A 15,023-nucleotide genomic window follows, 5' to 3' on the forward strand; every position below is an offset into this window, starting at 1 on the left:
ACTTGAAAGATTGAACTATTCACATTTGGGATTTGGTAGACATTTTCTCAAAAATGAATGAAGTGAGTTTGCTCTTTCAAAGAAGACAGGTATTAATTGTTGGAAATGGTAGAATTTGAGCTTTTAAGCAAAAATTAGAATTTAATAAAATTAGTAACCATCATTCTGCTCATGACAACTTCTTACTTAAAACTTTTGTGATGAGATTGATAGTGATAGTAATGAATAGAATGTTTCAATGTTATATAATGAAGTATATCAACATTTAGTGAATCATGATTTCCAGATGATCAATGCATGATGTTAAAAAATGCAAAGTACAGAATAGACCCATTTCAAGTACAAGGTAAACCCACAAATTTTAATTCGACAGATTATGAAAATTTTGTCTGTGTGGTTTCAGATTTCAGTTTACAGTTAACCTTTGTTGAGTTTGGTGTGGTATCAAAGAAGAATATCCATAATAATCTGAAAGAATGTTAAAATATACCTTCCTTTTATACCTCCATATCTGTGTGCAGTAAGATTTTCATATACTTAAACAAAAATAACATCACAACAGATCAAATGTAGAATGAAGATTCTACTGTCTTGTTTTAAGCTAGATATTAAAGAGATTTTCAAAAAATGACAATGTTACTCTTACCTCTTAATTTTCTTTTCAAGGGTAGTTATTTTTAATAAAATATGTTAACATGAGTTTATTGTTATTTTAAAATTAATATTACAGTTTCTTAGTTTTAATTTCAAATATGGTAAATAATGATAGATGTAACCCACATAACAGAGGTCTTTGGAGACATCAGTAGTTCTTATTTTTTAATTGAAAGATTTTAATTATAAAATATAACATAAAACTTACCTTTTAAATTATTTTAAGGTGTACAGTTTAGTAGCCTTAAGTACAGTCACCCATTTCCAGAACTAGAACAACTTCTAGGTATTTCACATAAGTGGAATCATACAATATTTGTCCTTCTGTGCCTGACTTATTTCACTTAGCATAATGTTTTCAAGGCCCACCTATGTTGTAGCATATATTAAAATTTTATTCTTTTTTATGGTTGAATGATATTCCATTGTATGTACCACATTTTGTTTATTTGTTCATTCCCTCTGTACTCCTGGTAACAATATAGGAGCCTTAAAAAATGTAACTATTAATTATTGGTAATTTAAATAGCAGATTTACTGATTAAATAGTAAATCATATGGTACAGAATATAGATATGTATAAAATATGAATTATGGAGCTCCTTTGCCTTTTATTTTGTGTAATTTAGGGAAGGAGAAATTCAACCCAGTATTTGGAATTCTGAGTCATTAACTTGAGGTAACCCATTAGTCATTTAACTCTTGCTTTCCCCATGATGTTAACAGTACTGGCTTCATAAAGGTTAATTTCTTTGAGTGCATAAGGTTTGTTTTTTTTACACTGTTAATAATTACCTACATCAAAGTCATTCTTTCTTTAAGTTTACATTATAATTTTGTAACATCTTTATTGAAGGCTATTTCAGTTCTACTATCTATAATTTTACCGTTACCTTTATTGACCTGGAACCAAGCACAGTGGCTGGTACATAGTAGGTACTTAACAAATATTTCCTGAATCAATGAGTGTTCTTAGGTGTACAGTAACACATTATTTTTGTAGATTATACCACTAAAGTCATCCATCATTTGTAGATTTTACTAATTTCCTATAAGGTTCTTAAAGTTTTATTTAACTTTGTTCCTATGTATTAGGAACAAAGATTAGGCTTTCACTTTTAAAAGTTTTAATACTCAAAAGTTTTCAGCACTATCATGCCATGTTTTTAACCTTTATTAAGCTATAATAGAGCCAAAATTTTACTGAAGGCCTTCATTTCCTGGTTTCTGTGCTTATGAATCAGATTGTAACTATTTCTTTGACTTTGGATTTGTGGTTCCGTGAACTAATTTAAGTGATGCAAAAGATGTCTTGTTAGGCGTTTCCTCTCTTTTAAAAGTGTAAACACTTTCATTGTAAACGTGTTTTCTTCAAGGAAACTTTTCTCTACAGTCTTACTTCATTATCACTTAGGAATGAAACCCCACCTATATGTACTAATCCCTACGTGTTTTATTATTTGTTACTCGTGTGTCGGTTTTTACTTATTTTTTCAAAATGTTCCAGAGGTTTTGAAGTATCTCCATTCTGACTCAATGTTTTGCTAATTACTAGACATTTTCCTTTATGTAACTCTTCACCCACTTTGGACTTGTAAATGCTTACCCTTCCATTGGTTCCTTCTGGCTACTGAGTACATGAATGAGTGTCACATGCATATGGTATTGCTTGTCAGAGAGTGGAATTCCAAGACTTCCTCTGTACAGAGATCAGTTAAACTTTTGTGCTTCTGGGCAGAGGAATGGTCTTTGGGGCAGCTCTGCTTCTACCTAATTGTCATGGCGGAGATCAGGACACATTGCTTTGCTGCCTGTGCAGTGAGGCCTCAGAAACTGCTCTACCCAACTTGACAGGTATGATATAAGGGTGATAGTTTGGGGAGGGTACATAATCACAGTAATCAAGCATGAATGGAGATTTCAAAAAATTAATATTATCTACTATTATCATCTTTATTCTTGGCCAGTGAAGCTTCATGTGTTTTTTTTTTCCTGGTATTTCATAGTAGGGCCTTAGTAAGTACCTATTGAATGAAAGAAGAAATGAATAACATATGATATTTTGTAGTATTAAGATACATATGGCTTGATATTGAGAGCAATTGATTTATCTAACCACCTTACACAGTTTTTAAAAGAGGTGTTAAAAAGTATTAGTTTCTTAGGGACTTCCCAGGTGGTCCAGGGGTTAGGACTCTGTGCTTTCACTGCCGTGGGCCTGGGTTTGACCCCTGGTTGGGGAACTGAGATCCTGCAAGCTACGCGGTGCAACCAAAAAGAAAAAAAAAAAAAAAAGTATTAGCTTCTTAGAGAATATGCAATCAGACAAAGTAGAATTCTAGCAAGATAAGTGTTTGTAAAAATGCTTGGAGGGGCTTCCCTGGTGGCACAGTGGTTGAGAGTCCGCCTGCCGATGCAGGGGACACAGGTTCGTGCCCTGGTCTGGGAAGATCCCACATGCGGCGGAGCGGCTGGGCCCGTGAGCCATGGCTGCTGAGCCTGCGCGTCCGGAGCCTGTGCTTCGCAACGGGAGAGGCCACAACAGTGAGAGGCCCACATACCGCAAAAAAAAAAAAAAAAAAAAAGCTTGGAAATGCCTAAACTGAAAATTTTGAATATTACTTTCTCCAATTACTACCTGACAAATTTCTACCTAGAAATTTCTTAAACTTAGAAATTTCTGCTAGAAGTTATTGAATGACTAATTGGTAAAAAGTGATTTTAATAAAATTAAACATTAATTTTTATTAAACAGACATTGTTTAAACAGTAATTAAACATTAAACGTTAAATTTAGGAATTATCTCTGAATTTGAGTTTTATTCTGGATTTTAACTTGTTTAATCCTGATAATTTACTTTGTACAAGCTGCTACTTCTATGTTTTACCTTATTTTTATTGTTTGCTACAAGTGTATTAGTAGAGAAAAGTAATAAAATTACCTCTTCTTAATAGTCACAATGTATTTCTGCTACCTGGGTCCTATATTCCATAAGTAAAAATTAGAGTCTTCTGTTATGTCATCTTAAGTCCATGATATACTTCAACAATAGTGAGTAATGAAAGATAACTCACTATCTAAGTTACCTCATGTATAGTAGTCACTTGACATTGTTCAAAAATAAAACATTCGGGCTTCCCTGGTGGCACAATGGCTGAGAATCCGCCTGCCAATGCAGGGGACACGGGTTCGAGCCCTGGTCTGGGAAGATCCCACATGCCACGGAGCAACTAGGCCTGTGAGCCACAACTACTGAGCCTGCGCGTCTGGAGCTTGTGCTCCACAAGAGAGGCCGTGACAGTGAGAGGCCCGCGCACCGCGATGAAGAGTGACCCCCGCTCGCCACAACTAGAGAAAGCCCACGCACAGAAATGAAGACCCAACACAGCCAAAAATAAATAAATAAATAAAAATTTAAAAAAAATTAAAAACAAAACAAAACAAAACATTCCCAGCCTACACACTTGTATTTGGGCGGGTGCAGTACATCTGAATCATCTGGATTTGACTGTCTTCAGCCGATGAGGAAAGTGGCATAGACTAGACCTACTGGATAACACGGTGGCATTTACTTCCTATAGGTCCTCCCTGCTCTTTTTGTCTTCATTCCTTGGCTTGCTCTCCCCCATTTAGTTCTTTAACTCTTTATGATTTAACACATGTTCATTCCTGGCCTCAGGAAAATGTTAGGATGTTTCTTGTCTTTGAAAAATTTCCCCTTTTGTTTGGTGCTAGTGGGTAGGATGGTGTTTAAGTGGATATCCTGTGCAGGCGGATTGTACAGGAAATAGAGCCTTAGTACTGTGAGAACAAAAGAGTGGGAAGAAAGAAGAAATGAAGGAAGTAAGATCTTTTGACTTGACCAAAAAGACTGTAAAACCAGAGATGGGAAGAAGGGGATTGGGGAATAAAAAGGATTGTTTTCCAAGTTGTGGTTCTTTTAGTACTTTGGTCTCAGAAATGACTGTTTTCCTGTATTTATTATTTTGTATATATTACAGAAATGTACGGTACTTTTTGGCCTGTATATATGTTTTAAGTTTTCATAAAATTGTGCCATAGGTCTCATTCTCTTTTCTCCTTTTGTCAAATAACATGGTTTTAAGAAGCCGACTTGCCTTTAAAAATCCTCCTTTGAGCTTGATGGCGTTCCTCTCCAGTACAGATGAATCACATGTCATAGACATGTTCTTGCACTTTGACAGTCTGTCATTCTACTCTCATCAGAGCAGAATTCCTTCTCATCCAATTTAAATGCTTTCTCTTCTCTGAAACCTTTTCTGACTGCAGAGTTTTGTTTTCTTATCCTGTCCTCTCATAGCATATTTTGTGAGTATAGCAGTATGCATGGTTCATTTATTCAACAAATTGTTTTTAAGATCCTCTTATATGCATTCACTGTTTGGGGTGCTTGGAATTTATTAGTGAACAAAGCAGGCAAAAATATCTGTCCTCCTGAAACTAATATTCTAGTGGGGTGAGGTAATAGTTGATGTGAATGTGATGATAAATAAATTACATATTTTGTGGTAATAAGAGTGATGGAGGGACTTCCCTGGTGGCACAGTGGTTAAGAATCCACCTGCCAATGCAAGGAACATGGGTTCGAGCTCTGGTCCGGGAAGATCCCACATGCTGCGGAGCAACTAAGCCCGTGAGCCACAACTACTGAGCCCACTCGCCACATCTAGAGAAAACGTGCGCACAGCAACGAAGACCCAACACAGCCAAAAAAATAATAATAAATTTATATTAAAAAAAAGTGATGGAGAGAAATACATTAGGAAAGGAGGCGTGGGGGATGTGGAAGTGTTGTCAGGAGTAGATGCATTTTAAAATAGGATGGTCAGAGAATGCCGTACCAAGAGGGTAACATTTTTTTTTTTTTTTTTTGCGGTTCGCGGGCCTCTCACTGTTGTGGCCTCTCCCATTGCGGAGCACAGGCTCAGGATGCGCAGGCCCAGCGGCCACGGCTCACGGGCCCAGCCGCTCCGCGGCATGTGGGATCTTCCCGGACCGGGGCACAAACCCGTGTCCCCTGCATCGGCAGGCGGACTCCCAACCACTGCGCCACCAGGGAAGCCCTCAAGAGGGTAACATTTGAGTGAAGTGTCATGTGGATGTCTTGGGGAAGAATGTTTTAGGTGGATGGAAAAGCCAGTACAAAGGTCCTGAGGTAGGAGTGTGCCTGTATTGTTCAAGCAACAGCAGGGATGCCAGTGGTCAAAATGAGGTAAAATGGGAGAGGAATAGTAGGAAGATGAATTGGGAAAGGTAAGTTGCAAAGGGCCTTGCAGGCCCCTTGTAAGGACTTTAGGTTTTATTCCAAGGTAAGGAGCCATCAAAGAGTTTCGAGCAGAGGAGTAAAGCAATCTGACTTATGCTTTCAAAGCTGGTTGGTGTGTTGAGAATAGACAGTAGAGAGCTAGGATAAGAAGCATGGAGATCAGTTAGAAGTCTGGTGAAATAATCTAGCTGAGAGATGATGCTGGTGACAGGGCAGTAGTAGTGGAGGGGGTGAGAAATGGATAAATTCCAGGTATGTTCTTGGAGGCAGTGTCAATAAGGTTTCCTGATGGATTGGATGTTGTATTGGAGAGCAAAAAAGGAGTCATGAATGATTCCAAGGTTTTTTGTTTTTCTTTCCCCACCTTTATTGACATAATTGACATGTAACATTGTGTAAGTTTAAGGTATAATAATACGTAAGTGTTGATTTGGTACACTTTAGTAATGCAAGATGATTACCATCATAGCATTAGCTAATACCTGCATCATGTCACATAAGTACTATTTTTTTGTGGTAAGAACAATTTCAATCTAGTCTCTTAGCAATTTTAAAATTTATAATACAGTATTATTAGCTATAATTACTGTGTTATACACTAGATCCCCAGAGCTTATTTATCTTACAGTTTGTACTCAAACTTCCAAGGTTTTTGGCCTGAGGAACTGAAAAGATGGACTTGCCATTAACTGAGGTGGAAAATTCTGTGAGAACAGCACATTTGGGGGAAAGAATGGATGCTAGTTTTTTATAGTAAGTCCAAATAATGTTATTTGTGATTTTTAATCTTTATATTCTGAGGCCCAGCATGGTGCCTACTGTATAGTAGATGTTCACTAAAATCATTAGTTTTGTAAATCTTAGATTTTTAATATACTGGGTTTCACAAAGTAAGGTATAAATATACAGTATCTGTTGTTTTTAGCCTGATAGGATTTAAGAGTTGGCTTCAGTGTCTACTTGATTACTGTTTCTGACTTGGTAGTACAGAAGTTCTTGTTACCCTTGATTTTTGTTCCTCTTATAATGTCAAACAAGGGGGACTTTCTTTTATCTAAAAAGAAGGAAATATACTTGAACTGTTTGACAATCATTAAAACAAATAATCATAAAACATTGTAATGTGTTACCACTATCACTGGCAAGAAACATTTATCATTGTGGATGGAACATGTGATATTCAGTATAGAACCTAAAAAATATTAGAATATTCTCTGTACTTCTTTTTGGCAGTTCTTTTCATTTTAATAAAGTAGCCCAATGGAAATTCCATTAGAGTAGATAATATTTCATTAGAATGAAGAAAAACATAGTACCTGAGACCAGTTTGAAGCATGTTTTATATGATATAGTATTTTGTTTGTTTGGTAATCCTAATTTGTTATCTTAGTATAATACAGCTGTTCCTATCCCACTATAATTCTGCATTTAAACAAGAAGCAAGATAATCTGTTTCAAATTAACTTTTCAGGACATATGGACATATGTTCAGGTTTGTTGTAACATTCTTAATGTAAAACAATTTAATTAGCTGTGAAATTTTAAAATATATTCTTTTTAAGAGGAGGAAGGAATGTGAAGAAGTGAAATAAACTGTTAGAAGAACATTCAACCTATAAGAGGAATTTCTGTCTATATGATACAGACGGTTATGAAGCCATTTTAAAAACATTGGTTAATGCTATTTTAAGTTTAAAAGACATCTCACTGTTTCCTGTCACTTATATTTTTGTGTAATTTGGTTATTCATTCAGTCAACAGTTACTGAACACATATTATGTGACTCTTGCTAGAAAAGAGATACAGTTCTTATGCCAAGGAGCACATTGTGAAGTTGGGGAAACGAACATAAACTGAGGATAAAGATAGGAGGTGTTACTGCAGCAAGTGTAGTGCTTTTGTGAGTGAGCACAGGGAGGAGGAGCATGTGAGGCTTCCAAGGGGAGGTTATATTGGAGTTGAGTGTCATATCAATAAAATGAATAGAAGTCAGCCAGTCAAAAAAAAGGGTGGAATGAGTTCACATTCTAGGTAGATAGGACTATGTGAACAAAGGCAAAAAGGTAGGAAGCATCATGGTGTATGTTCAGATGTAAAATTTGAGGTGTGGAATGGGGGAGAGGTGAAGCTGGAGGAATAGGTAGAGATCTGATAATAAGAGACCTTGTAGGCCATGTTAAAGAGATTTTAGCTTGATGGTGAACTATTAAAGAATCTTAAGAAGAGTGACATGGTCAAATTTTTGTTTTAAATAGATCACTTTGCCAGCTGTGTGGAGGATGGATTTGAGGGAGACAAGACTGGAGGCAGTTGTCCAGGTGAGAGATGATGGGGATCTGAACTAAGACGTTGGCAGTACAGAAGGAGAGGAGGGAATGGATTGGAAAAGAAATAAAATCACAGATTCAAGGGTTTGTTTCCTTCATGTATGATAAAACCAAGTTTAAATTAAAAATGAGTGGAAGGAGAGGGAGAGAGAGACATACTAGAAAAGTGTTGTTTTTATGACAGAGGCAGTTGGATAGTGGCAGATTGCCACAAAAACCAGTTTTTAGTGATTAAGAACATTGCTACTGAAAGATGAGTGTATTTTTTTGTATAATCACCCTGAACTGTGAGAAGCAGGTGATCTTTAACTAAGATGGTATAGGGATCACCTGTTTGTGTAGTATAACTAAATCTAAGAACCACAATGCCTTGAGGAAGAAACCAGGTCTTACAGGGCTTCAACCAGTACACATGATAGAAACTCAGTAAATCATGTCCACTGCTGGCAGTATTTTCTAGAGCCCTAAGTTAGTTATTTTATAAAAATGTACCACTTAGGAAAAGAAAATAGGGTAAAAAAATTTTTTTGATTAAAACAATTAACAATTGAAAGCTGTTATGTTATAGACAGTGCATGGTAACACAAAGGTATTTTGGGATGCCAAAAATATTTTGTATTAAACCAAAATATTTTTCTGTTATTTAATAGATAATTTTAGGATTTTTTTCTAAAAGCACGATTTCTGTAATTTTCTATATGTAAATGGAAGGTCTGGATTAATACAATCTGTACATATTTCTTATAATCTCTGTTATCTTTTCCACAATTTGTTTTATATGGAAAGAGTAAGGGGAGAAAGGTACTTTGGGAGGACTTATAAAACATAACTCTTCCTTCTTAAAACCACCATCACCTAGACAAAGTATCTTGTGTGTTTTATAAAATGAGCTGCCATTTCTTTTTGAGATTTCTTTTTTTTTTTTTTTTTTGAGGAAACTGTGCCTTTCCTATTCATTTATTTCTGATTTTGGTTAATGCAGATAACAGCTAAATGCTCGTTTTGTGTTCTTTTCTCTATCTTGTTGTATTTTCAACAAGTTGACTTCTCTCCTGCTTAGGAGATGGTGCTATTTTGCTCATTCTTCATGACTCCACAACTATGTGTACAGTTTTGTTCCACCCTGGAGCCATCAGTATAATGCCAGCAGCTAAAATATTGTATATGTACTGAATTCAAATGAATTTCCATCTCTTGGACTTACTCTTTATGTCCTTTCTCCTTATGTCTTTCAGAAGCCTTGCACCGTCCCTATGGTTGTGATGTTGAACCCCAGGCCCTGAATGAAGCCATCAGGTGGAGCTCCAAGGAGAACTTGCTTGGAGCCACTGAGAGTGACCCTAATCTCTTTGTTGCACTTTATGATTTCGTAGCAAGTGGTGATAACACACTGAGTATCACTAAAGGTGAGCTTCTATGTAACATCCTCTCACTTTTCAGTTTTTATTAGTGGTTAAGAAATAAAGGGGTGTATTCTAGATTCTGCCTCTGACTAAAATTAGCTAGGCGGTTTGGGCCCAGATACCTTTGGTTCATTCTTTTTTTTTTAAACCTGTGTCGGGGATAATGCCACTTTATCTACTTTATAGGATTTTTATTAAGGCTAAAATGAGACGAAGTACTTTAGAAAAAACACCACACGATATATACATAAACTTTACTCATTCTCAGAATTCTGTACTATACGTAATATGCCAGCATTCACCTGCCACAAAGGTAAGGTTTACCGTACACCTCTTCTCACTGAACTGTGGCTAAGATGTCATGTTGCCAGACCCCAGTGCTACTCTAAGTGTCGTTCGTGGACTGACTGCCTACTTGAGAACCATTCGTTACCAGTCTGCACTGAGATTAAGAACTTTCACTCAAAATGTAAAACAACTACATTGCTAAGTACACTATTTATTATTTAGTTCAGCTGACATTTTCCTTTTTTGGAACAAGACTTTCACCAGGAAGAAAGTAATCCAGTGATTCACATTCTGGCACAAGCATCTTGTTGTGGACCTGCTTTGAGTAACACTGGCCTAGACAACTTACCACTCATTTGTGTTTATACGGGTTAGTGAAATGACTAGTAGGAAGGGTTTCTATTGTAGTAACACTCTCAGCAGAGTAGTAGTTTATTTTCAGTAGTAAATTCTTAACAAAGGGAACATCGAGAACATGTCCAGGTAAAACCAACCATTATTGGGTTTTTGGACAAGGACAGAAAATGTGAAACTTTTCTGAGAAAGAAATAGTATAGGACATTCTCATTGTGTACGTGAGTTGGATTGCTAATCTGCTTAAGCTTTTCTTGTCTTTTGCATTTATGAAAGCTTCCTACCGGGAAAAAGTAAGATTCAGGATAATTTTCAGCTAAATGAAAATGTAACTTAAATGATTATTTGTCGAACATACTCTTTTTATTTGTAAGGGTTCAGAATGAGGTATTAAATGGGAGTGCATATACCAAATTAAGAAGACAGGTCTCCACTCAAGGAATCTTACCGTTAAATAAAATTTTTATATACATCAGTTTTTAAAATCCAGCCAGATTCTTCAAAAGCAGAAATCCTTAAAACGGAGTTTCTCAAACTGGGGTATAGGTATGTCCCAGAGGTACATGTGCAAGGAGGTTTCAAAAGTACAGGAAAAATAAAGCGCATTATTATCTCCTAACATCAATTTACTTAAAGATTTTGGGTAGTTTTGGGGGCAGCCGGTTGGTGATGGTATTTGTACATGTGTGGGGGGCTGTGTTTTATGATGGGAGGAAAGTTTTACACAGAGGTTTAGGATAAAACAAAGGACTTCAAAAGCATTTTATACTGTGTGGTAGGTAGTCTCTCTGGGCTACAACACACTCTTTTACCTTAAGATGCTTAAGTGGAGAAGTTGGTGAAGTGAAGACTCAGAACATTCTTTCCTAGATATAATTTTCGTGTCAGTTATTTTCCAAGATAGCTCAGTCACCAAGGAAACATTGATAAAGAAAGCCTGTTGATTCATCAGTTACCAGTAATGGCAGCTACTAGTGTGCAGCCCAAGAAGTGGGAGTCCCGTTATCTTATGACCAACAATGATTTCTTTTAAAACCTACGAAATGCCAGGTTTTTATCCAGGTTCTTATTAATATAAAACAATGTCATGCTAAAGCTAATTTATTATTTTAAAAGACAAGAAAATATTTTAAAAATAAAATAGCAATACTTATTTTAGTTCCTTCTTCAAAGATGATATTTTTCTTGAATTAAAAAACAAAGTTCTCCCAGGATTCCTCTGGCAATAGGGCCAATGTTTATATCCATTGTCAATTTCCATGGTATTCAAAACTTCCAGAGTGGAAAATTCTCCTCCTAACTGCTAAAATGAGAAAAACAAACAACCAGAAACCTAGGGAGTTTGACTGTATCCTGATTATGATGACATGTCATTATCAGTTCTTTGTAAGGAAGCAACAGTAATGTACTTGGTAAAGAACTTAGTCTTTAATTCTCATTCTCATAGAGTAGTGGAGAAAAACTACAGACTGACAAGTCTTATTTAGCTTTTCTGGCAGCAGTAAGGTTTTTTTTCCCCTGCAGATATGGTTGGGGAGTATTTATCAGTACACATGCATTTCCACCACCACATGCACATACGCTACTACATACCTATATGTATGTATATTTTTTGTATGTGTGTGTGTGCAGATGCATATACTCATGTTTTTTCTCATTGAAGTGTCTCACATCCCAGGGTCTTGGGTGAGGTGGTAGGGGCTAATAGAAAGTTACCCTATGGCAAACATTTCTGTAGACCGCTGAAAAAGTTAGATGGCTGCCAGAATAGTAATTTTGAGTTTTTCCTCAACAGCCTTTGCCTGATAACTACCGAGCCATGTGCTTTTGATCGCTCTGGCTTTCTTCTGTTTTCTGACACTGAGAAGTCAACGTGAACTCTGTAGGAAGGCTTGCATCTCTCAGATATGGGAGCCTAAGGCCTTATAAGGATTCTTTAAGTTATCATTTATCACTAATGATACCTCTTTCACCTTCCCTGTTTTGCCTGTGCTGCAAGTACAGGGGCAGGGTGTATGTTTGGGGAGTCTAAAGTTGATGTTCACAGCTTTATTAGATCAAGAACATTGAAGTTGATAGCAAAGATAACTCCAAGTAACTTGTGTCTTGTGTTCCAACTTCAGACTCAGCTTCCCTTTGCCACACACTAATTTGAGAGGAGCTGATAGGGGTGATTAATTCATCATGGGGAATGGGAGGGAAATTGGGAAATTCTAACTGTTTTAAAACTTGAGTCCTAGAAAAGATTGTGCTTCGGGAGTCCTCACTGCCCACCTCCACTTCCAAGTACTTTTCTTTGTGAAAATGTTGCTGAAAGCTCTGTGGTCGGTTCCTTTTTGTTCTTTGTTTTTTTTACATTGATGGTTTTTGTAGCCTTTGTGCCAACTGAAATTTAGAAGTAACTTTGTATTTTACATGTCTTATCCCTAATCCTTGATTGTGGTTAACACTGGACCATATATAAGATACATTCCCTGACAGACTGTTTTGAGGAAAAAATTAATTTCATTTTTTTGAAGTGAGACTGTGTCATTTTCCAGACATTTGAGTAACCTTTTTATCTTTGTATGCTACCTTAGTTGCATACATGGAGTTTCTGGTTAAAAACCTTTAAAACTCTGTAGGTAATGTCAGAAAACCATCTCTTAACTATGCTGCTTTTGTTTAAGCTACGAGCTAAAGATATCAGTCAGGCTGTGGTGACAGCCAAGTTTTCATTATTTTTAAAAATTTTATTGGCTTAAGGGTTCTTGACTCATTTTTCAGTGAGTTTTAAGTTTGACAGTAGACTGCTTCCATTTGAGATAGTCTTTAACATCTTTTCTTTCATTCTGTAATGACCTCCTGGCCAGGTGAAAAGCTACGAGTCCTTGGTTACAACCAGAATGGTGAGTGGAGTGAAGTTCGCTCTAAGAATGGCCAAGGCTGGGTGCCAAGCAACTACATCACCCCAGTGAACAGCCTGGAGAAACACTCCTGGTACCATGGACCTGTGTCTCGCAGTGCAGCAGAGTACCTACTCAGCAGTCTAATCAATGGCAGCTTCCTGGTGCGAGAAAGTGAGAGCAGCCCTGGGCAGCTGTCAATCTCGCTTAGGTATGAGGGGCGTGTGTATCACTACAGGATCAATACCACCACAGATGGCAAGGTAAGACTGGCTGGCAGCCACCTCTAGGTGTGGACTGGCTGCTCTTTAGAAACAATATTCAGAACGACTAAAGAATATAGTTTTTATGTCTGACATGAAATAAACTAATCACTGACGTGAGTTTGAGCTATTTGGCCTGTGAGAGAGAGCTTACTCTTTTCAAAAGAATATGGTAATGGAAATTAAAAACAGTATTATGTTAATAGTTTAATGATGAGCTAGATTTGAAGGTGAAGAATGAAGAAAACAGCTGTATAAGTTAACTGTTCTCATCATCATCAGTATACAAGTATGCATATATGCATCCAATACATTATGTAGAATTTATAAATTAAACCTTGTATCTATGAAAGTTATAATGATCTCTACCAGAAAGTTTACCGAGTAAGAATTTAGGCTTCTGAGACTGATGTTGATCATTAATGTATGTTAATATAAATATTTCAATCAGTCATTTAGCAGTTTATGTGTTAGAAAGACCAACCATATAGAAATGGCCATATTAGAATGGAACTGTTTTACTTTATAAATGGTAAAGTATAGGCTTATGTCAGTTCTTCTGTTGAACAGTAAATTTAGATTGAATTGTTTCTTCCACTCTTTCTCTCTTTGTGATATGCATAGTAGGGGCAAAGCACACAGGCTTTAAAGCAAGCAGATCTGGTTTGCTGGATAACTCCATCATTTATTAATGTTGTGACCTTACTTAAGCCTCAGTTTCCCATCCCATATTATTGGATTCTTGTGAGGATTCAGTGAGATAATTTCCATAAAACAGTCGCTGGTAAAAAGTAGGAGATAGTAAATTATTAATTTTCTTTCTCTTTTGCATCACCTTACAGACATATTTTTTCTTGATGAAACCAAATAGAATCAGATAATGATATAAGAGAGACTCAACAGATCTACTTCTGGTTGTATACCCAATAGAAATGAGTGCATATGTGTACAGAAGACATGTACAAGAATGTTCACAGCAGCATTATTTATTGTAGTCAGAAACTAGAAACACCCAACTGTCTAACCACAGTAGAATGAATTAATACATTGTGGTATATTCATAAAATGGAATCTCATACAACAGCAAAATTAACATAGTGCTGCTACACACACTCTCAGGAAGAACTGTGACCCACCAGCTGCCTACTTTTGTAAATAAAATTTTATTGGAATACAGATACACCCATTTGTTTATGTATTGTCTACGGCTGCTTTCTCAATATTATGGCAGATTTGAGTCATGACAGAGACGCTATGGCCACAAGCCTAAAATATTTACTATCTGGTCCTCTAGAAAAGTTTGCTGACCCCTGTCATAGATGAATCTCATACACATAAAGCTGAGCGGAAGGGGTTAGTGATTGCCAGGGGATGGGGATGAGGGGAGTGGGAATGACTGCTAATGGGTATGCGGTTCTTTTGTAGGGTGATGAAAATGTTCGGGAATTAGATAGTGGTAGTGGTTGGACAACCAGTGAATATATTGAAAAACCCTGTATTGTACACTTGAAATCATGAATTTTATGGTGTTATATATGAATTATATCACAAAAAAAGGTTG

General features: G+C 36.5%; 1 protein-coding gene across 6 annotated transcripts in view; it reads left to right on the forward strand.

The window, feature by feature from the left end:
- Positions 1–15,023, forward strand: part of ABL2 (ABL proto-oncogene 2, non-receptor tyrosine kinase) — a 121,228-nt gene that overhangs the window by 85,454 nt on the left and 20,751 nt on the right. For 2 of the 6 annotated variants that reach the window (XM_082612744.1, XM_082612746.1), the window contains exons 2-4: positions 8,198–8,260; positions 9,505–9,675; positions 13,167–13,462. In XM_082612744.1, the coding sequence (XP_082468870.1) occupies positions 8,198–8,260; positions 9,505–9,675; positions 13,167–13,462 (530 nt within the window). Of the gene's footprint in view, positions 1–2,299; positions 2,509–8,197; positions 8,261–9,504; positions 9,676–13,166; positions 13,463–15,023 lie in introns of those variants that run through there. The other 4 variants (XM_082612745.1, XM_082612747.1, XM_082612749.1 and 1 more) reach the window with 3 other exon arrangements.

Source organism: Mesoplodon mirus, assembly GCF_964341445.2.
Source record: "Mesoplodon mirus genome assembly, chromosome: 3".
Classification (NCBI taxonomy): Eukaryota; Metazoa; Chordata; class Mammalia; order Artiodactyla; family Ziphiidae; genus Mesoplodon; species Mesoplodon mirus.